This window comes from Balaenoptera acutorostrata, chromosome 2 (genome assembly GCF_949987535.1).
Source record: "Balaenoptera acutorostrata chromosome 2, mBalAcu1.1, whole genome shotgun sequence".
In the NCBI taxonomy this organism is placed as follows: Eukaryota; Metazoa; Chordata; class Mammalia; order Artiodactyla; family Balaenopteridae; genus Balaenoptera; species Balaenoptera acutorostrata.
In genome coordinates, this window is record NC_080065.1 from 58,977,271 (window position 1) to 59,000,714 (window position 23,444).

General features: G+C 38.2%; 2 protein-coding genes across 10 annotated transcripts in view; both read left to right on the forward strand.

Annotated features, from left to right (window-relative positions):
- The window catches only part of OCLN (occludin), a 47,526-nt gene extending 38,502 nt beyond the window's left edge, over positions 1 to 9,024 (forward strand). For 6 of the 7 annotated variants that reach the window (XM_057541500.1, XM_007175964.3, XM_007175968.2 and 3 more), the window contains exons 6-9: positions 1,440 to 1,655; positions 3,351 to 3,522; positions 5,859 to 5,900; positions 7,450 to 9,024. In XM_057541500.1, coding sequence (XP_057397483.1) covers positions 1,440 to 1,655; positions 3,351 to 3,522; positions 5,859 to 5,900; positions 7,450 to 7,551 — 532 coding nt within the window. In that variant the 3' untranslated portion in view covers positions 7,552 to 9,024. The remainder of the gene's footprint in view (positions 1 to 1,439; positions 1,656 to 3,350; positions 3,523 to 5,858; positions 5,901 to 7,449) is intronic. The other variant, XM_057541501.1, reaches the window with a different exon arrangement.
- A 4,013-nt stretch (positions 9,025 to 13,037) lies between these two features.
- The window catches only part of LOC103000259 (general transcription factor IIH subunit 2), a 28,188-nt gene continuing 17,781 nt past the window's right edge, over positions 13,038 to 23,444 (forward strand). For all 3 annotated transcript variants that reach the window (XM_057540814.1, XM_007175961.2, XM_057540815.1), the window contains exons 1-8: positions 13,038 to 13,145; positions 16,110 to 16,197; positions 16,840 to 16,917; positions 17,241 to 17,277; positions 17,503 to 17,589; positions 18,605 to 18,655; positions 18,974 to 19,028; positions 22,657 to 22,762. In XM_057540814.1, coding sequence (XP_057396797.1) covers positions 16,142 to 16,197; positions 16,840 to 16,917; positions 17,241 to 17,277; positions 17,503 to 17,589; positions 18,605 to 18,655; positions 18,974 to 19,028; positions 22,657 to 22,762 — 470 coding nt within the window. In that variant the 5' untranslated portion in view covers positions 13,038 to 13,145; positions 16,110 to 16,141. The remainder of the gene's footprint in view (positions 13,146 to 16,109; positions 16,198 to 16,839; positions 16,918 to 17,240; positions 17,278 to 17,502; positions 17,590 to 18,604; positions 18,656 to 18,973; positions 19,029 to 22,656; positions 22,763 to 23,444) is intronic.

Genomic DNA, 23,444 nt, shown 5'->3' on the forward strand with positions numbered 1-23,444 from the left:
AAGTAGTCTACAGTTGCCACAGCTCTTGGTCTTTTATTCCATGTTAGGCTTCGTTTTTCTGCCTGTGGCAGAAACATTATATGCAATCAAAAATCTGATGCAATTATACCCTGAGAAAACCATAGGTCAAAAAGAGTCATGTACCAAAATGTTCATTGCAGCTCTATTTACAATAGCCAGGACATGGAAGCAACCTAAATGTCCATCAACAGATGAATGGATAAAGAAGATGTGGCACATATATACAATGGAATATTACTCAGCCATAAAAAGAAACGAAATGGAGTTATTTGTAGTGAGGTGGATGGAGTTAGAGTCTGTCATACAGAGTGAAGTAAGTCAGAAAGAGAAAAACAAATACAGTATGCTAACACATATATATGGAATCCAAGGGGAAAAAAAGGTCATGAAGAACCTAGTGGCAAGAGGGGAATAAAGACACAGACCTACTAGAGAATGGACTTGAGGATATGGGGAGGGGGTGGGGTGAGATGTGACAGGGTAAGAGAGTGTCATGGACATATATACACTACCAAATGTAAAATAGATAACTAGTGGGAAGCAGCCGCATAGCACAGGGAGATCAGCTCGGTGCTTTGTGACCACCTAGAGGGGTGGGATGGGGAGGGTGGGAGGGAGGGAGATGCAAGAGGGAAGAGAAATGGGAACATACTGTATATGTATAACTGATTCACTTTGTTGTAAAGCAGAAGCTAACACACCATTGTAAGGCAATTATACTTCAATAAAGATGTTTAAAAAAAAATCTGATGCAATATTAAATAATTGGCGTTAGAAAAATAAGTGTAATGTTAACTCTTCCATTTCATTCATTGTACAGGGCTTCAGGATTAACAGTGCAATTTAAAAAAGAAGTCTTAACGAGCTCTTTCATCTATTACAATATAAAGCTTTTTAGGTTTTTTAGTTTAAATTTTCAGTATTTTTCATTTTTCAACATTGTATCTTGAAAAGAGAATTGATAACAGAGGAGTCTAAAATTAATATTACCAAGAGCTTATCTCTGAGAGTCAGCCTCTAAAGGTAGATATGTATGTGCATTCCGTGGAACTAGACGAACCTGTAGAAAAGAGTCATGATTGTTATTTTCCTAACAGCCTTTTGTGGAGTAAGTCCCTGGCACGGGTCAGGTCAGTAATCCTCTTCCAGATCAACGTGTTTCCTAAAGTGAAATCTTACATCCATTTTTCGTACAAGGTTTACTAATGAGCTCCCCTTACATCAGAGCCTTAAAGCTGTTCGTGTGTATTAGGGGAGCTGGGCTGGTGCTGGGTTGAGCGCAGGAAGCTGGGGATCTGCCCAGTGCTGGGCAGGTGGCTGGTTGAGTGAATGCGGCCCACGTGTTGCTGCCCTCTGTGGTCTCGGTGCTCTGACAAAGGCTGGTAATGCTCACGGACAGATGATTCCTGTTTTGTTAGGGTGCCTGAAGTGGCTCAGGAGCTGCCAGTGACTTCACCTGTGGAGGACTTCCGGCAGCCTCATTACAGCAACAGTGGTAACTTGGAGATGCTTTCAAAAAGGGCTCCCTCGAAGGGCAGGGCAGGAAAGTCGAGGAGATCAGAGCAAGACCACTATGAAACAGACTACACGACGGGCGGCGAGTCCTGCGATGAGCTGGAGGAGGACTGGATCAGGTACTGGGGCGCCTCTTGCTGGAACCCCTTGCGCATCTGATGGTTGTACAGCCAGGTTTTGGTGGTGTCGCCTCCTCAACTGGGGTGGGTGGTACAACTTCATTCTTTGCCAACCAGGGCTGGAGACAGTTTCTTGATACTTTTTTTTTCCCTAAGTACTCCTTTATAATAAAGATTGACCTGGAGGGAATGTGTTTGGCTTAATAGCACTTTGGCTTAAAAACATGTCTTAAAAACACTTCCAGCGCACCTCCACAAAATGACTGATAAACTTCACCAGTACTGTATGCTTTTACCAATAGTCACCCAAGAAAGGCTTTTCAAATAAATGAAATACAAGTATAGAGGAACTTTGTTTTACTAATTATAAAATTCCGGACCAGTGCTATGGCTTTCCTTTGGCGTTTACTTTTAAGTTAAGCTTTCACGATGAGACCAGAGAGTCTTTTAAAAGTTTAATCGAGAGGACTTTGGCAAACAGTTTTGTAAACAGTGGAGTTAACAATTTAGTGTCGTGGTTAAGTTACTTTGTGTGTCAGTGGTTTTGTTCTAGTCCATCATTGCCAGCTGTACTCGTGTATGACCTGTAGCCTTTTTTTGCCCAAGTATTCTGAGGAATGGGACACAAATCAGAAATATTTGCTGTGTGGTTAATCAAAACATTGCTTCTCAAGGTATTAGGAGGGATGGATGGGGCAAGTATAGCTAGAAGTGCCGTACTCACTGGTGGCTCTCATATTTCATCTCCCCCTTACCCCTCAAGAGTTTTGGCCTAGTTCAGTCATCTGTCTATAAAATATTGGCCTGTCTTGTATCATGCAAGATTTAAATGAAAACTTTTAGAAATTCTGAATTCTTGTTTCCCTTCTGAGCAAGTCATTTAATTTCTCCTGTCTGTAAAATGGAGATATTTAGACTGTCTTAGATACGACATTTAAAATTCCATATTGCTATGAAGTTCCTTAGTCCCGTGAAACAGTTCAGAGTGTTTCCTCAGTGGATTATGGGTGGTTAATAGTATCACTGTCATATGTAAAGAACAGCTGGCATATTGAGAGATACAAGTGGTACAGAATTTCAGGGTTTTTTTTTAATAGTTTAACACATTGCCAGATTATTTTTACAATGAGCATGCATTTTCATACATGTACCTTTTAATGTCTACTTTTACAATCAAAGTGATTTCTATTAAGGAGAAACAAGACCCCCCCCTCCCCGCCGCCCCAACCAAAAAAATGCTCAAGACAGTCTGAAAACTGTAGGTGGTAGCAGAAAACAGCCAGCTGCCAGTCAGCTGCTCTGCCACTGAAGTGATGAAAATATCCTTTGTGTTCCACAATTCCAGTTTTAACACTTTTAACGTTAAGTATCCATTCTCATGTGGTGTTGTGTATTCAGAATAAATGAATTCCTAAGACAACCCTGACATTTCATAAATGATTTTCAACTTATTTCTAAAAATCAGTAGGCATGGTTTTTTTTAAAAAACATGAGCAGCAACGTAAAAAGCATAATCATTCTTAAAAGAACTCATTTGCATCCCACCTTTCTCTACCCATAAGCAACAACAAGAAAAACAAAACCAAGAGAATGTCAGTCTCCACATCCCACCAGCTTATCATCTTTGAGGAAGAAGCACTGGATCTTAGGTCTGCTAAGGATACATAAGTAATCATTTTCTCACTGAATTTTTAGGGAATATCCACCTATCACTTCAGATCAACAAAGACAACTCTACAAGAGGAATTTTGACACTGGCCTGCAGGAATACAAGAGCTTACAAGCAGAGCTTGATGAGATCAATAAAGAACTCTCTCGTCTGGATAAAGAACTGGATGACTATAGAGAAGAGAGTGAAGAGTACATGGTAAATTGAAATCTGATAATTATATATTACATAGAATTTCATTCTAATCTATGGAGTACATTATCCTTTATACTAATATTGATACAGATTTTGCTAGTAATTATCAAACTGTAATTTCATTGAAGAGTAATTGAAATCAAGTCTTAGATTAAAGTCTTTCCAAATTGAAAAGTGTACTAACGTAGTTAAGAATTACAAAGCAATGGTCTGTGTACATATTGGGTTGGCCAAAAAGTTCGTTCGGGTTTGTCCATAATCCATCCCTTCCTGCTTAAAAGAAAATAGCTACACATTAGTTTTTCCATTTATAAACAAAGTTCACTCTTTCTGTAAAAATTTCAAATAATACAGAATTACATACAGAAAAATAAATTGCCTTAAATTTTGTCACCAAAATATTAGTTGTTAAAATGTCCCCTCTGTGCAGAAGTGCACCTAGACTCAATCTTTGATAAAGAATCATAAGTTTTACTTATATCCTTTTTACTCAGTAATAGTTTATGGCTCTTTTTTTTTTTTTTTTCCCCTTGATCACCTGGCTGGAGTAGTGTTTGTCCATGTAAAGTTACTCATTACTTTTTAACCCCCATCTCCACAGTGTGCTCTTTAGAAGGACGTCACTATGCATAGATCACACTTAAGGACTGGGGAATTATGCTCCAACAGTATACCTACACAAATTATTTGGAATTCATCTGCATGGGAAATTTGTCACTTCCTCCCATTTATTTAATCATTTATGTTAGTATAGACTCATGGATATTTGTTTTATACTTTGGGTTATAATCCAACACTACTTAGTTTTGTCGCTTGAATTGTTTTAGCTAGGACCATTGGGAACTCTTTCGGTTGCCTCCTGTGTTTCTTTGAGATATCCCCATCATTGTGAAGGCTTTTCTTTTTAAATACTTACTGGCACTGCTTATATCTTGCTTTTTTATTCAACGATAATTTGTGGTTATCACTTCATGTCAATGATAAAGATCTACTTACTGAGAAAATATTTTTATGTGTTAAAAAAATAACTCCACAATTTTCAATTTTGTGGTTGTACCATAATTTACTTGAGTGATCCTCTATGAATAGACATTTAGGTATGTCTCCCCACTGCCACACATACACTCTGCCCCTACTCGTAATACACTGATGAATCTCTCCATCCTTATACACTTACCCACTTATCTGCTAGAACGAATTCCAGAATGTGAAATTGCTGAGTCAGAGGTTAGTACATTTAAACTTTTGTTGCAAAAGTGCCCTCCAGAAAGATTATATCAACTGTATTCCTGCTAGTGATGCTCTAGAGGCTCCTCTGACCCACATCTCACTAACATTTTATGTCTGAAAAATTACTGACTTGTGTCTTAGATAACAGTATTTAAACTTTTTTATCACATCATGTATTTATTGGAACTTCATAGTCCTTTTATGAAATACCCTTTGCCATTTTTAATTGGGGTGATCTGCTTTCCGGTTTCGAAGTATTTGCTTCGTATATAGTTTGATTTATTTATTGTTTTCTTTTATGGCTTCTCTATGGTATCATAAACCTTTCTTATCCAATCAATGCTTATTCATTGTTACTGTGTCCTTGATGTGGAGGTGCTGAGGTTACAGAGACAAATCATGTTTCCACCCTCAAAGAGCTCATATTCAAAGAGAGAAACTGACACCTAAACAACTTTGACAATGGGACTAATGCCATATTTACATTATGTATAGAAAGTACTGTAACTAACTTCTCTGAGAAGGAATAAAGTCTGCTGAAGGCCTGGAGAGTTTAGAGGAGGCTTCACTGAGAGGTAATCAGTACACATTCTCCAGACAGTAGGGGAGGTACATGAGTACAGCTATAAGGGGAACGTGATGGAAATCTGGAAGCATTAATGTGCTTAATTTTTTAAAGAATTGCAAATGGTGGGCACTGAGACTGGAAAGGTAGGAGACTAGATTAGTAGAGAATTTAATGGAGTGCTTAGACCAGTTCTATAATGGGATGTAACCTGATCAGAGCCGTGCTTTATGAAAAAGTTCTCTGGGGTCTACATGCCACGTAGACTGGCATGGGGAAAGGTGAGAGGCAACAGAACAAATAGTTACCTGTCTGTGTGAGTGGAATGTGAGAAGTATCTTAATGTCATAAATTTCCCGTCACTGGATTCCTCAGGCCCTCCTACTGACCATAATAGTTTTGAGAACTTTAAGACTTCGTTATTTTAATTCCCTATATTTTTGTCATAAGATGACATTTTTAGCTTCAAAATATAACATCAGGAGTGTTATCTTTGAAAGAGAAAATGCCCCACTAAACATATTCCTTTGTTTCTCATTAATAGGCTGCTGCTGATGAATACAATAGACTGAAGCAAGTTAAGGGAGTAAGTATCCCAGATTGTAAGATTCTTTTAGGAAGAACTTATCTATTATGTGCTTTTCATTTAACCTTTAGAATGACTCTGAATACCTTGTCACACATGCACTGATTATAGACAAAAGGCCCTATAATTGCAAGATGAAAACTGTAAGAAGTTGGAACCTTAATTTCGGTTGTTTGCAACTACAACCAGCACTGATGCAAAAAAAAAAAAAAATTTTTTTTTTTTTTTAGTTTGAAGTATACATACAGAAAAATACACGGATTGTAAGTATACAACTTGGTAAATTTTCACAGAGCAACCACACACCTTTGTACCTGGCATCCCAATAAAGAAATACATTTCGTAGTACCCCTTGTATGCTCATCCAATTTTTACACTCACCCCAGAGGTAACCACCATCCTAAGTTCTAACATCATGTATTGCCTATTTTGAACTTTATATAAATGGAATCATGCAGTATGTAATTTGTGTGTGATTTCTTTTGCTCAGTATTGTTTGTGAGAATGATTCACATGGTGGCATGAAGCAGTGGTTCGTTTTTAAGTGTGTATGCACACAGGCACACATTTGCTAGGTATATACGTAGTCGTGAAATTGCAAGGTCATTGAGCAAGTGGGGATCCTGCCTCGGGTAGGGACTGTCAACAGCATCCCTGGTTTGTGCCACTTTACATTCCTAACAAGCAGTGTGGATTCCTATTGCTCCATATCCTTGCCAACACTTGGCATCATCAGTCTTCTTTTTGTTTTTCTCCTTTGGCCACACAGCGCGGCTTGTGGGATCTTAGTTCCTCAGCAAGGGATCGAACCCGGGCCCTCAGCAATAAAAGCACAGAGTCCCAACCACCCACTGGACTGCCAGGGAATTTCCCAGCATCATCAGTCTTTATTGCCTTAAAACATTTTTGGTTTTTAAAAGACTTTATATTAATTTTTAAAATTCCAGAAGTCATTAATTTTTTTTTTTGGCTGTGCTGCACGGCTTGTGGGATCTTAGTTCCCAGACCAGGGATCAAACCCGGGCCCATGGCAGTGAAAGTGCCGAGTCTTAACCGCTGGACCACCAGGGAATTCCCAGAACATCATGAATTTAAATTCAAGAGTTTAAAAACGTACATAGTAAAATTTCCTGTCTCACTCCCCATTTACCCCGTTTCTTTATTCTAAGTAAATCCATATCACCCAGTTTCTTGTTTTACTGATTTTTTTTTTTTTTAAATCATGTTTTAGCAAAAAAAGGCCGATAAATTTTCTTGGTGACTTTACAAATCATTAGAAATGAGTGTATCCTTTGTAAAACTCAGGTTAGAAGATATGATTGAGAAAAGAGAATCAGCTGCTCATGTGGTTAGACATAACTGCCAGGTGCCTTATGCATGTTACTTCATTTAACACTCCCTGCAATTCTATATGACTAACGCTCCCCTTTTGTTGTTGTTCACCTCTGCCTTCCCAGCAGCTAAAACATAACTCGTTTTTAGTTTGTTCAATTTACATGATTCTTTTTTTTCTTCCCCCCCCCTTTTTCCCCCCCCCCCCCTTTTTTAGTCTGCAGATTACAAAAGTAAGAAGAATTATTGCAAGCAGTTGAAGAGCAAATTGTCACACATTAAGAAGATGGTTGGGGATTATGATCGACGGAAAACATAGATAGCAGATGCCACATTGTTAGGTTAAGAAGTATCTGACTGACATCTCTGCAATGTTATCAGGAGTCAAAATGACTTTGGACTCTAACCTGGGAGGCCAAATCTTTGTGATCATTACAGAGTTTTGGTAGTTTTAATATCATCAGTATTGAAGCATTTTATAAATAGCTTTTGATAATCAACTGGGCTGAACACTCCAAGTAAGGATTTTATGCTTTAAACATTGGTTCTTGTATTAAGAACTTTTGTTTGAGGTTTTTAAACCTCTAAGGAAGGTCCTGGAGTACACTGTGCTGTGAACTTTCACACCCTAGGCAATCAGGTCTTAATACCTAAGTACGCTCATTGGGTCTTGTAGGGGATAGTTTAATTCTCCCAGAATTCTCCCTTCAGATAACTGTTACTTATAATCATTTATTTTCAGATAAGGAAACTGGGGCCCTGCAATAAAGTCTCTGAAGTGAAACTGCTTGTTGCCTAGCTTGCAGTTTTGGTTAAGTCTGTTTTATGACTCCATTGATAAAGTCCCTGGCCTTTTCCTATTTTAGCTACTACGGATACTGAGTCCTACCAGCCTCCCTATTGATTTTTTTCTGTGTATAAATGCTTAAGAGCTTTTTATTTCATGTTATCCTGGTAATAAAGATCATGTAAAAGTAACAAATGTGTGAAATTTGAAGATTGTAAATATATGTTTACTTTTTAAAAATCAAAGTTTAAACCTACTGGTTAGAATTTTGTTGTGTATTTTTAAATGCTTTTTATCTTTTATGGTTTACATGCTTTTTTTAAACCAACTAGCCTTTTCCATTATATCAAAGTATCCAATTACATTTATAATTCAATTGTGACTTGAATTGTATCTTACGGGAATTTTCAGGTTTTGTACATATTTTATAATTATTAAAACTGGTGTTTTCTTTCCATAATGTACCTTTTTGATGTCATTAGTGCTGTTAATATTAAGCTATGGAAAACTACACTCAGAAGTTGTATCTGTTACTGTTTTAAACTATTTTGGGTGCTGTGCTGGTTGGTAGCTTCCTAAATCCTTTGGCTAACAGAAGGCTGATTTGTCTGGAAATGGAATCCAATATCATAAAACACCAAATTATTTCAAATGGTGCCCTTAAATCTCAGCATTTTTTTTAATTCAGTTTTTTTCTGGTAAAGTAGAATTAGCTGATAATACTGGATATATAGCTAACCAAGTGGATTGTGATTATCCCCTCAGTTTGGAACTCTCATTTAAGTATATTGTTTTTAATATATAAGTCTGAATCATTTTCCAAAGATAAAAATAAGGTTTCCATTATAACACTGATACAGTTCTTCAAGTTGAAGAAATTCTTAATTTTCTATGTGCTGCTCATACTACAAAAGGTAATAAATAGTTTATGTTTTTCATATCTTTTGAATTCATACCAAATGGTAAGGACTCCATCGAGCAACTTGATTTTTTTTTTAAAGGTATATGTCTTTTTTTTTTTTTTTTTTAATTTTATTTTTGGCTGTGTTGGGTCTTCGTTTCTGTGCGAGGGCTTTCTCTAGTTGCGGCAAGCGGGGGCCACTCTTCATTGCAATGCGCGGGCCTGTCACTATCGTGGCCTCTCTTGTTGTGGAGCACAGGCTCCAGACGCACAGGCTCAGTAGTTGTGGCTCACGGGCCCAGTTGCTCCGCGGCATGTGGGATCTTCCCAGACCAGGGCTCGAACCCGTGTCCCCTGCACTGGCAGGCGGATTCTCAACCACTGCGCCACCAGGGAAGCCCCTGTCTTTTTTTTTTTTTTAATTTATTTATATTTATTTTTGGCTGTGTTGGGTCTTCGTTTCTGTGCGAGGGCTTTCTCCAGTTGCGGCGAGCGGGGGCCGCCCTACATCGCGGTGCGCGGGCCTCTCACCGTCGCGGCCTCTCCCGTTGCAGAGCGCAGGCTCAGTAGTTGTGGCTCACGGGCCCAGTTGCTCCGCGGCATGTGGGATCTTCCCAGACCAGGGCTTGAACCCGTGTCCCCTGAATTGGCAGGCAGATTCTTAACCACTGCGCCACCAGGGAAGCCCTCAATTGATTTTTATGTGTCTTAAAATTTAAACTGAAGTCAGCACACTTAGTTTATGAAGGCAAGTTTGCCAGCGTTGTGACTGAACAAAACCATTCAGCTAAATGCAGAAAGTCAAATAGCATGAGTTTGCGCTGTAAAATTGTGCCATAAAATTGAACTTTGAAAGTTAAAAAAATCATTTTTCAAATGTACTTACACACATTTGATCTCTGAGCCAGGATCAGGGTGGTTCTTTTGTGTGGGGGGGGGGTGGCTTTTTTTCTTCCTTTCTTTTGTCTGTGCCATGCGGCTTGTGGGATCTGAGTTTCCTGACCAGGGATCGAACCCGTGCCCCCTGCAGTGGAAGCACAGAGTCCTAGCCACTGGACTGCCAGGGAATTCCCCTGGGGCGTTGGCATTAACCATCGGGACATAACTTTGAAAAACCACTCAGGCAGTTTTCTAGTCTGGAAAATAGAGGTTTAGATTAGATTTAAGAGGTCTCTTCCATCTCTGACCTTCTGTGGTTATGTTTGCATTCTGCTTTCTGCTATTAACCATTGTTCCAAAGATTTTGTTGAAAAAGCATGTGGTTTGGGATTTCCGTGATGGTGCAGTGGTTAAGAATCCGCCTGCCAATGCAGGAGACATGGATTTGATCCCTGGTCCAGGAAGATCCCGCATGCTGCAGAGCAACTAAGCCCGTGCGCCACAACTACTGAGCCTGCGCTCTAGAGTCTGCGAGCCACAACTACTGAGTCCAAGTGCCGCAACTACTGAAGCCCGTGCACCTAGAGCCTGTGCTCCGCGACAAGAGAAGCCACTGCAGTGAGAAGCCCGCGCACCACAAGGAAGAGTAGCCCCCGCTCGCTGCGACTAGAGAAAGCCTGCATGCAGCAACGAAGACCCAATGCAGCCAAATAAATTAATAAATAAATTAAATAAATATGGCCAGTTATACCTACTTTCCAAAGTCAAATGGTGAAAACAAGTTTTTAAAAGCAAACTGGGTTTTAAAAGTACATGTATCATCCCAATCCCATATGCTTGGTGTGTGCTGGGTACAGCTTTACGGTGTAAATTCTTTTTAGTTTTAGGCAGATAATTGCCTTATGTTTGGCATTGTGATAATTCATAGATAATGAACAAATGCTTTAAAAGATAGTATAGAGTTTACATATCAAGTTAAAGATTATCAGATACTCTTATAAGCAACTCTGGAGGGTTTTAATGAGTCTCGAATGATTGAGGTTCCATCTAAAGGTATTGCAATAGGCAAGCTCATCTCTCCCAGTCTTTGAAGTTTTACGCTTTGAATTTCAGCTTGATTCCACCGGCTGAGCTGTTTGTGAATTTCCTAACTCTCTGGAGTGTGTCCAGCCACCCATGGGCAGAGAACAGACTGTTCCATTCTTTATAGTTGCTTAGTTTTACAAATTGAAACGTTTGACTAGGTTATATCATTTCTTTATTCTACCACTTTGTAAGCAATTAAAATATTGTGTCGGTCATAATAATGGCAAAAGATTACCATGGATTTATGCTTTTCTGTTTTGTTTTGCCTTAGTACCATTCCTACTTGATTCAAGATCTGAGACAGATATATTCAGAGGAGAGTAAACTTTACAGTTGGGAAAAGCTTGAATGATTTGGCCTCCTGTCCACAAATATGCTTTAAGTTCATTGGAGAGTACTCTGTCCTTTTCCTGTTTTTCCACAAAGTCTTCCCAGACAGGTGGATAGTAAACATAAATGAGAAACTTGGGGCTTGGGGTTGTAGCTGTTTGTTCTATAGGTGTGAATCCTGTCTTGGAACAGAATGGCTAATCAGAACAGAAGGAAAGAAAAGGGTGGGGTTTGTGGAAGGAAGGGAGGGAGGAAGAGGGGATACTAGGAAGGAAATAAAAGGAAAAAGGGTGGAGTTTGGGTGTGAGTCCTGTAAAGGAGTCAAAGATGTAGGGGAGGCAAAGATGGAAGCCAACTGGCACTGGGATTCAGCAATGCTAATTTCCCCTCCTCACCTTTTAAAGACAACATCAGAACTAAACAATAAGACCTTGTCTTCTGGGGAGAAATAAAAGGAGCTGGTTATGGAGTTGCCAAGATGTGATGTGTAAGCCCTGTAGGGTAGGTGGAAATAATCACATTTTATAGATCAGACTTGGGTTGTGACTTGCTTCAGGTCACCCAGCTAGTGTGGCAGAGCCTGATTTTTAATTCAGGTCTGTTCTTTCCACTACTGTGCAGGATGGCTTCTGTTTATGTTTTTGAGGGGGAAGAATACATGGAAAGATTTTAGTACCAACAAAACAATATAGGCAACAGAGGGGAAGCGTGCGGTGATGGGGAACCAAAGAGGTTCCGGCAGTTCCTTTCTCCTTCTTTTCCTGGGCATAATCCTTTCCTGAGGCTCTGGGGTGCCTTGCCTCTCCATTTCTCAGGTATGGCAAATGCTAGTAATTCTGTGTGTATTAGCAGATATCTCAAACAACTTGTTCAAAATTGAACTGATCTTACCAACCCCCCACCCTCTCAGTAATTGCAACTCCAGCCTTTCAGCTGCTCAGCAACAACCTTTGGAGTCATTGATTCTTTTTTCATAACAAACATCCAGTCTATTGACAAGATTGAGAATCCAGCCGTTTTTCACTAGCTGCACTGCCATCTGACAGTGCTTCGAGACCCGCACTTCTGATTCAGTTGCCACCACTCATCCCCTGCTTGCCCATGCCGTTGCTCAAACACACCAATGTGCTTCCGCCCCAGGGGCCTTTGTACTTGCAGCTCCCTTTCCCTGGAGAAATCTTTCCCTAAGTATCAGCACGGTTAACTCCCTCCCTCATTCTGATCATGGTTCGACTGTCTTCTTGGCATGCGGGATCTTATTTCCCCCACCAGGGATCGAACCTGTGAACCCTGCAGTGGAAGTCTTAACCACCGGACCACCAGGGAAGTCCCCTGACACCTATTTTAAACCGCAACACTTTCCCCCTTCCATGCTTAATTTTTCTCTATGGCACAATCACCATTTGATACAGTATGTTTTTCTTCATAATTGTCATGAGGGCAAGGATTTTTGTCAGTTTTTCATTTCTATTTCCTCAGTGCTTAGAACTGTACCAGGCCCAAAATAGGTGCTCAATAAATATTTGTGTCATTTAGCAGGAGCAGCGGAGCAGTCCAGGAAAACCGCTGCACGGCAAGCTGGCTCAGCTGAGTCTGCTGATGTGGTCAGAGTCCTTCATGCCAACCTTTTGTAAAGAATAAAATCAAGTCTCAGATCCCGGATGGACGGCTACCGGGCCTCCAACTTTCCAAGAGCGAATGGCCACCACTCTTCCCGCCTCTTTGCGAAGAGCTGGAAGGAAGCAGGACGTCCCTCCCCGCAAAGTCAGCAACACGGTTACTCCGGCCTGCGAGCGCCACGCTGCGGCCACCACCGCTCCCAGCAGCCGGAACGTTTGCGCGTCGCCACCGCGCGCGGCGGAAGGACTTCGGCGGCGCCCTCAGAGCAAATTGAGCAGAGCTTCCGGCAGAGCGGCCCTCAGCAGGACAGGTGAGGCCGTGGTAGAGGTTTGCCCGGAGCTGAGGCGGGGATTCGAGGCCTGGGAAGTGTGGCAGCGGGAGGGGCCTTCGCGGCTGGAAGCGGGGATTGCATGGCCCAGAACCGCCTCGTAGGGAATGAGGATGTGTGGGAGGGGGAGGAGGGCAACTTCCGTCTGGGGAGCTGCATAGAAGCATCTGGGGCAGCAGTCTGGAGAGTGGCTCTCCTGCCCTAAGGCAGGGCACGAGTTTGGGGACTTGTGGTCCTGGGTTCTAGCTCGTCACCAGCCTCCAGCTGTGTGGCCTCAATAGAATTACCAGCCTCAGAGCCTTGAGTTCCACACCTGAAAAGCAGGACAGTTATCACCCTTGCCTGTCGCACAGCGCTTGGCAGGGTTAGGTGTGAGGGGAAGCTTCATAAATTACGATGTGTGGTGCAGATCTCATTTGTTTACAGGTAGCTCTCTGAGCTCATGTGAAGGAATCATACCACCAGGCTTCCCCAGGGGGAAGTGGCTTTCTTGGGGTTGGATTCCCAGCGATATTTGTAAGAAGATGGAATATTGGGCAGTCATAGGCAGTTGGAGATGCTGACCTAAGAGTTTACCAAGTACATTTTCCTCCAGGCTGCATAAATCCCTTCCCTATTAACTGCATGCACTGTAAACATCCAACTTCCCTTTGAACATCTGCAGTTGTGGGGATCTTAATACCTCTGTCGTATCCCTGTAATTTCCCATTGCAGACAGTTCGAATTAAGAAGTCCTTGTATGCAGTGAGCCAGAGGTGGTCCTGCTTGCAGTTTCTGCTCATACAGTTCTCACTTTGTTTCTGAACTTTCAGAGAATTAAAAGTAATAAAATAAAATACAGTTTAAATATTGATGTGATGGATGGCAGTAGCCACGTCTTTAAGAATTTAAGCTTTTGATTTTTGACATTCATGATAAATACAAAAACACCTCCATGGAAGATCAAAATGTCCAATTTAGTCACTGTATGCTGTGTTACTACACTCATCATTAAACCTACAAGGCACCAACATGGTGTGTTGAAATAGCACTGATGTCAGAATTAAGGCACTTCTTGTTATTTCAGGACACTAAAGTGGATCACCTGATCTCCTGAAACAAATGAATCTCTTCCAGTGCCAGGGAGTGGCTTGTTAATTCACTGAGACACACAGAACTTTAGCAAATAATATCTGATTGTAGCAGGTGCCAGAGAAAGCGGTGATGCCATAAAAGCAGTCTTCAACTTGTCAATAGGTTTTAATTCCAGAAGTCCATTTATAAAAATCTATATATATTTAGATTTTTAAGTTTATTTTTCTATAGGGAAAATGAAATAAATGAGGTTGAGGTCTTGGTTATCGTCCTCATCACAAAAATTAATCTTTGCCCCTGCCAATGATGGGATTTGTTTTGTCCTTAATGTCTTGGCACTTGGGATTTCTTTCATTTATGGTAGAAGGAAGTTGAAAGTGAGAATGTAGAATGGGGAGGGAGATTCCATTGGGGAGGGTGGAGGTGTGGATGTGACGGGGGTGTTTATTACTTGGTTATGGTTAATAGAGTCCTCCCAACACCAAATTTTTCCCTGATTATTATTATTATTATTATTTTTTCAGATCCTATGATCTTTTTTCTAAAATAACATGTGAAATCCAGGCAAAACAAAATGCAAATGTTTTAAATTTTTAACTTTGAAATAATTTTAGATTTACAGAAAAGTTGCAAAAAAAGAAAAGTACAGAGTTTCCATATAACCTCCCTCTTGAGACAGCCTGAGCTAATGTATAAAGTTCCTTTCCAAATGCTTACTAAAATTATTTAAATAATAATGAAATTATTAAATAATTAAATAAAATTTAAAATAAATTAATTGAGCTCAAAATCAAGATGGGGTATCCCTGATTGTTAAAGAAATACATGTTCATATTGAAAATATGAAAATACAGAAAAGAATAAAGAAGCAAAAAACCAATCATCCTTTTTTTTTTTTTTAATTTTATTTATTTATTTATTTTTGGCTGCTTTGCATATTCGTTGCTGCACGCGGGCTTTCTCTAGTTGCGGTGAGCGGGGGCTACTCTTCGTTGAGGTGCATGGACTTTTCATTGCAGTGGCTTCTCTTGTTGCGGAGCACAGGCTCTAGGCACGCGGCTTTAGTAGTTGTGGCACGTGGGCTCTAGAGCTCAGGCTCAGTAGTTGTGGCGCACGGGCTTAGTTGCTCCGCGGCATTTGGGATCTTCCCGGACCAGGGCTCGAACCTGTGTTCCCTGCATTGGCAGGCGGATTCTTAACCACTGCGCCACCAGGGAAGCCCCCAATCATCCTTAATTGTAATATCCCATCAAAACCATTTGTCCTATTTATTGAATTACTAAATATTTCCTTTTTCTTTTAATAGTTGGGGTTATAGTGTAGGTTTAATATTGTATTTTTTAAAAAATTGTGAGCCATAAGCATTTATCATTTATCAATAATAATAAGTTTCATTTAAAAACTTGATTATGAGAAAATTCACACAAACACAAAGGTGGAAAGATAGTACAGTGAATCACCATGTATTCATCACTCAGCTATAATAAGCAGCAGTTGTGGCTCATGTTTCATCTATACCTGTACCCACTTCCCATAATTCTATGGTTCTGTCCTATGACACATCTTTAATACATTTTTGTTTTTTTTTAAATTGTAAAGAGATGCTTATTTCTGATGGTGCCAAATTTGTGCATAATTATTCATATTCGTTCTTGGGGATGGGAAAAGAGTTCCATGAGGATTTTAAAGTATTTTTCATTCAGCTACAATTATTGAATAAATTGCAAAGAATAAGATGATTTTGCATTCTGAGGTTTTTTTTTTTACTTTGTATGTTTACTTCCCTCTCTTTACTTTTCAAATTTAATTGTATGCATTTGGTGACAAACATCTTTAATCAATTCACAATCTAATGATTTTTTTTTTTTACAGAATATTGAATAATACAATACAGTAAGAAAAAAATGGATGAAGAGCCTGAAAGAACTAAGCGATGGGAAGGAGGCTATGAAAGAACATGGTAAGTAGGGCATTATTACTTTCCCTTCCCTTTTAGACATTGTTTTGGGTTTTGTTTTTTTGGTTTTGTTTTTACAACTTTATTGAAGTATGTTTTACACATGTTAACATTCACCTGTTTCTTATGTATAATTCAATGATTTTTAGAAAATTTACTGGATTGTGAAATCATCAACATAAATCAGTTTTAGAACATTTTTACCACCCCAGTAATATCTCTCATGTCCATTTACAATTAATTCCGTTCCCACCTCCAGTCCTAGGCAACTACTGTGTGCTTTCTGTTTCTCCAGATTTGCCCTTTCTGGACATTTCATGTAAATGTAATCATATAATATGTGGTCAGTTGTGTCTGACTTCTTTAACTGGACATACTGTTTTCAAGTTCATCCATGTTGTTGCATGTATCAGTAATTCATTCCTTTTTATTGCTGAATAGTATTCTGTTAATATGTTTATGCCATGTTTTTATTCATCCTTTCACCATTTGATGGACATTTAGATTGTTTATAATTTTTGGCTGTTATCAATAATGCAGCTGTGAACATTCAGGTGCCAATCTTTGTGTGGACATATGTTTTCATTTCTCTTGGGTTAATAAAATTTTAGCTTATCTTTTCAAACAAGTAATTATTGCTTACAGGGAGATTCTTAAAGAAGATGAATCAGGATCACTTAAAGCTACAATAGAAGACATTCTCTTCAAAGCAAAGAGAAAAAGGTAGGTAAACTTCGTGTGTGTTACAAAAGGTAAAATATATTCCTTTAAGCGTTTCTGTCCGCTTACGGCCACTCCTTGGTACTTCATTTGAGCTGTGTTTCAGGGAAACTGACTTGTAGCCTTCTAAATAGGGGGAAGGAGCCAGCAACCTAGTGCCTCAGCAGGGAAATTGATCTTCAGGGACTGTCCAAAATGCCCATAATTATATGCATCCATAAGTTAATAATTTATTTCACTAAAAAAAGGCAGGTTAGTTGAAAAGTTGTAATGATTTTTCAGGTAGTAGATGGTATTCCATTAAAATGTTTGCATGATTTTAACAGGGTATTTGAGCACCATGGACAAGTTCGACTTGGAATGGTATGTTATTCTTTTTTCCTTTTCTGGTACAGGACTAGTTTGAGTTAGAGAAACATTCTGGCCTAATAGAATAAACAACAGTAAAACGAACTTTTTAAAGGAATATATTAAAAATATATGTGTAGACTATGTGAATACTAAATGACATTTTTACTTCTTGATCACAAATGTATTCGAAAATTGTTCTTATTTGTGTGTTTTGTTTTTGGGGGGTTTTTTTGGTAGATGCGCCACCTTTATGTGGTGGTAGACGGATCAAGAACAATGGAAGACCAGGAGTTAAAGCCAAATAGACTGACATGTACTTTAAAGGTATGCTAAAATTATTCTAATTTGTACTACATGTGAGGAAGGATGCTGAATTCTAGAAAAGAAACGGTTTTAAAGGAAGCAATCTTTTTTTTTTTTTTTTTTTTTTTTTTTTTTTTTTGAGCTAATACAAACTATAGCTAAGTAGAAGTGCTACCGGATCATTTACGGAAATGGTATACCAAAATAGCTAATTATTTATGCCCTTAATTCCACTCCATGTTAGGATCTTGCTTTGTCGGTTATCCCTTTTCTTTATTGAATCTTCATTCTCCTTTGACTTACTTGAATCAATCTCCTCAGCTTATAAACACATTCAGATTATTCCTAATTTATTAAAACCCATCCTCAATTTTGCTTATTCTCCTGTTTGTCTTTATTGGATCTTTTCCTTGTTTAGATTGTTTCTGTCTCATATGTCCAAATGGTTCCATCTTTTAAGGCCTAGCTCAAACCTATCTCATCACTTACCATTTCAAATTCAGGTTTATTTAATATTTTAATTTTTATTTATTTACTATTTCAAAATTTATTATTTTTTATTTATTTAATATTTTTACTTCTGAGCATTTTTTGAAAATCTATAAACTTAAAAATCATTAGAAACAATGCTTGATAAGTAGATTTCACAGGGACTTCCCTGGTGGTGCAGTGGTTAAGAATCCGCCTGCCAATGCAGGGGACACGGGTTCAGTCCCTGGTCCAGGAAGATCCCACATGCTGTGGAGCAACGAAACCTGTGAGCCACAACTACTGAAGCCCGCGTGCCATAACTACTGAAGCCCACATGCCTAGAGCCTGTGCTCCGCAACAAGAGAAGCCACCGCAATGAGAAGCCCGCGCACCGCAACGAAGAATAGCCCCTGCTCGCCGCAACTAGAGAAAGCCCACATGCAGCAACGAAGACCCAACGCAGCCAAAAACAAATAATTAAAAAAAAAAAGATTGCACAAAACCTGTTTTCTGTGGTGGTTGTTTTGCCCTTATCTAGTATTTTCTTTTTGTTTTCTTTAAACAGTTGTTGGAATACTTCGTAGAAGAATATTTTGATCAAAATCCTATTAGTCAGGTATGTGGATAAGTGATATAATTCAGAATTAGCATCCTGATATTATTGCCAAATATAATTTATTTTTTTAAAACATTGTACATATATTCTATTGGTGATTAAGTGATTCAGATCGTGTACAAGTTTCTGGGACACTTAGCAATGAAAAGCAAGATAACTCTAGAAGTTAATGTACAGTGAACACATAGCTCAGTTTATATCAGAAGTTTCTCATGTTACTTATTCCTTTTGTAATTAGTCATTTATTTTAGTTACGTACATTCTTATCAAGAAGAAATAATTTGTTAAATTAATAATCTTTTTTTTTTTTTTTTTGAGATTGGAATAATTGTAACAAAGAGTAAAAGAGCTGAAAAACTGACTGAACTCTCAGGTATGCATAAAATTACCTTTATAGCACTCAAGGACTTGGCTTTATTTACCCAACCTTGTAACTCTGTTTGTAAGGTTGCCTAATAAGTAAAATGAAGCCTTTCTGCAGGCTTTTTAGGTAAAACACTTAAAAAACCCTATATTAAACTCTTGGTCTCTAAAATGACCTGTTTTTTTGTTTTGTTTTGTTTTGCCGCCCACACGGCATGAGGGATCTTAGTTCCCCAGCCAGGGATCAAACCCATGTCCCCTGCAATGGAAGCGCGGAATCTTAACCACTGGCCTGCCAGGGAAGTCCCTAAAATGACCTGTTTTAAATTGAGTTCTGTTTTTTCATTTGTTTTTTTTTTAATTGAGTTCTGCGCAGTCGTGAATAGTATTATAATGAATGTAAATGTTTATTCTTACCCTGAAAGCATTAAGATAAAATTATTTTAACCATTCAGAAGATCCACTTAATCTTAAAATTAATTTTTTAAAGGTAAACCTCTAATTTAAAGAACAAAGAGTATAAAAATTGAATTGTAGTTGTTAATGATTAGATTTTCTGCTTGCATGACATGCCTAACTGAATTTTATTCTCTTAAGAGATAATAATGGCAGATTTTATTTGCTTTGGTATATGTGCTATTGCAAACTTACATCACTAATTCTATTTTATTTTCTGTAAAATACACTATCCCTTAAATGTGGTTCTCAACCTTTCAGCCTCACCAATACACATAAAATTGACACACTTCCATCATTAGTAATTTTTCATTATGGCAGTAAGTAGTGAAGTGTATGTTAGCCTGGGGTCATCCAGGAAACTCAGTTGGAAGTAATCCAAAAAATCACAAACTAGCTTAAGGGCAAAGGGGAAATTACCGGCTCATGTTGAAAGGTGGGCTGACTTCACATATAGTTGTTTCTGTCTGGCTTCATTCTCTGATAGGTTTTCTGAGAGGTGAAAAGATGTCTATTAATAGCCCAAGTCTACATGACCCTCCTAGTCCGTAGCCTCAGCACAGGTTCCAAAGAGGACTCTTATTGACCCTTATTATGATCTGCCCATCCATGAGCCGTCAAAGTGGCCAAGGGAATGAAGTATTTTGTTGGTAGGCCTGGCTTACATGTCTGTGTCTGGAGTAGGGTAGAAGCAGGGTAAGTTCCATTTGAACCACATAGTCTAAACTGGATTCTTACACAGTGAAGGAAGGATGGTTCCCCTAAGAAAAGGATGTAGGGCTGACCCTCTTGCGTGCCCCCTCCCCCAAGTTAATAGTAATAGTCTATGGGTGCACAGAGATGAAAAATCCTCTGGTGATTCTTATAGGCCTCTTGAAAGTACCCTCTCTTCCTCTGAACAGAATCACTGCTATAAACCACACTGACAATAATGTAAGTATGCTTTTTTTCTGTACTCATAACACAGTAGGAGATAAAAAATTGTTTTGTATGGTATGGTAGAAAGAAAAATGGATAGAGAGCCAGAAGATTTTGAGTGCTGGTCCTGCCACTGGGTAGGCATATGTCTTTGGGCAAATCACTTAACTTATTAGATTTGTTTCTCAGTTATGAAATGAAGGAATTAGACTTAGGTACTTTTCATTTCTAAAATTTTATGATTCCAAGAACAAATACTTGCAGTATATAGCTGACCCTTGAACAACTTGAGGATTAGGAATGCTGACCCTCTGCACAGTTGAAAATCTGCGTATAACTTTACAGTCGGTACTCTGTTTCCGTGGTTCCACATCCGTGAGTTCAACCAACTGCATATCATGTAGTACTCTAGTACATACTTAGTGAAAAAAAGTCTGCATATAAGTAGACCCACATAGTTCATACACTTATTGTTCCAGGGTCCACTGTATATTAACTATGGCAAATGGTTAGTATTTTAAAACTTATTCAAATAAATAAGAACACCAAGAAGCTCCAACGAGATGTATGGGCAAAGAAGATAGACAGTTCATGCCAGAATAAAAAGAGGAATTAAATAACGATTAAAAAAGAAAGTTTAGCCAAACTAGTGTTAAAAAAAAAAAAATCCCACTCAACAACATTTTACATATTTTAAATGACCAAAATGACGTTTCAAAAGCAATATATGGCTTGCTGAACCATGTAGAAACTGGTACTCATAATGCTGATAGTCTGGTTAATTTGTTTAACATTTTCTGGGAAAGAGCCATAAAAATGTTCCTTGGAGGACTTCCCTGGTGGTCCTGTGGTTAGGACTCCGCACTTTCATTGCTGAGGGCACGGGTTCAGTCCCTGGTCGGGGAACTAAGATCCCGCAAGCCGTGGGGCACGGCCAAGAGGGAAAAAAAAAAGGTATTAAAAAAAAATATTCCTTGGAGTATACTTAGGAAACGTTATGAAAGAAGAAAAAGCCTCACTCTACAAATATACTGTCTGCAATGGTATGTATTGGATTAGCCAAAAAGTTCGTTCGGGTTTTTCCAACGATGTTACAGAAAAACCTGAATGAACTCTGGCCAACCCACTATAATAGTGACAAATTGGAAATAAATGTTCAGTGGTATGAAGGTAGTTTGCTATATGATAAACTCGATGTTTCATTGTTGTTAATTAATATGAAGACAATGTTGAAATAGGAAATGTCTGAAGAATACCATATTTTATTGAATCTCAGATTCTGCCATTTGTAAGATACCTTTATTTTATGAGCCATCAGGAAGGAAACACTCTAGCAATTAACCTTTGATACAATGTCAAATGATACGTGAATTGTTCATACCAGCTTCTTGGTGGTTTGACATGCCTGTCAACTATTCTAAAGAATTTGGCGGTTTCTCTTCCCTTCATTTGTATTGCTTAGCATGAGACAGACAGTCTTTTCAGATGTTATTTCAATAACAACGTAACACAGTTTTGTCTCTTTGTGGAAATCCTCTTTTTTGGGTCTTATAAAGTGCTTGTTTTTTACCCCTGAAGAAAAAAATGGAATTGCAGGCATTGTTCTATCAATGAGTTTTTGCTTCACCAATAACAAATTTACACCTCACTGTTCTGTTCCGTGCCTTTCTACATAAAAATATAACCGTCTGTATTAGCCTTTCTAAAAACACTTTAAATTACAGTTAAACTCAACATGAACAGCACAAACAATGCATATGATACAGTTGAAGCAGCAACACATCAACAGCATTCATAGGTTCGCACATGAGCAGGCAGTGACAGCTGTGTCACAAACGCTGCCTGGCTGCCAGTGATTGTAAGACACATCGTGATTTCAGAGCTGTTAAAATGTGAACATATATTAGTATTAAAAATGATGAAATAGGAAATATTAAGAGTAAAAATTTACACACTCTAGGTTAATATTATTAAAATGTGTGCTAATAGACAAAGAGATTATTTGTATTCTGTTTTTTCAGTATGAGTGAGACTTTATATAACAAAACATTTCTGATGAAAGTGCAACTTGCTGATAAGAACCTGCTATATAAAAAATATAAAATAAAATTCAAAAATTCAAAAAAAATGCAACTTGCTAAAAATGTAAATCAAAGGGATTCTGTTGTTTAACATCATAGATATGTAAATTTGGGAGAAAGGTAAATTTCTATAATGTATATATAGATTTTTATTAAAAGTAGATTATTCCATTTCTATTTTAGGAAACCCAAGGAAACACATAATATCTTTGAAGAAAGCTGTAGATATGACTTGCCATGGAGAGCCATCTCTTTATAACTCCTTAAGCATGGCTATGCAGACTCTAAAGTTAGTATTTTACACTTATTGTTTATAATTTATTTCAAAGTTTTTTGAATGAGTTAAGTTGAAATGATATGTTAATATGTGTCTCCATAAACCCAGCTATAACGAAATCATTATTGAGAGAAATATGTAATATCATTTATAATGTTTAGTATGGTGTTGGTAAGTAATTTTTATTTTACATTTTAGTTGCTGAGGTATATCCTTAAAGGTTTTAGAAAAATATAATTAAAGCTGTAGTAATATTAGTACAAAAGAAATATGCTAAAAAATATTTTATTGAAAATTGATTGTATGTGGAATTTAATGTGATATAATAACTGAGTTTGTTGTACGTTGTTTTTTATTAACTTATTTTGTAATACATCTATAAATTAATAGCACTTTTCTAGCAAGTTTAACTATGTGGAATATAGTTAAAGCCCCAAAGAAAGTATTCAATATATTTAAAGCCTATATATTTTATCCCTGGATAGTCTGTCCTGACTCAGATTTTTATACCTTTATATGATATTTTTTTAGTTTTGAAGTAGATGAGAAGGAGGTAACACACATAGTGAAGGTAGGCACAATAGCAGCATCCACAAGTGAAAGCTGAGCCTCACAATGAAAATATAAGCAGGAAAGCTACAAATAATTGATAAAATTGCTCCAAAAAGCATAGAAATATCTATTTGGTATAGAG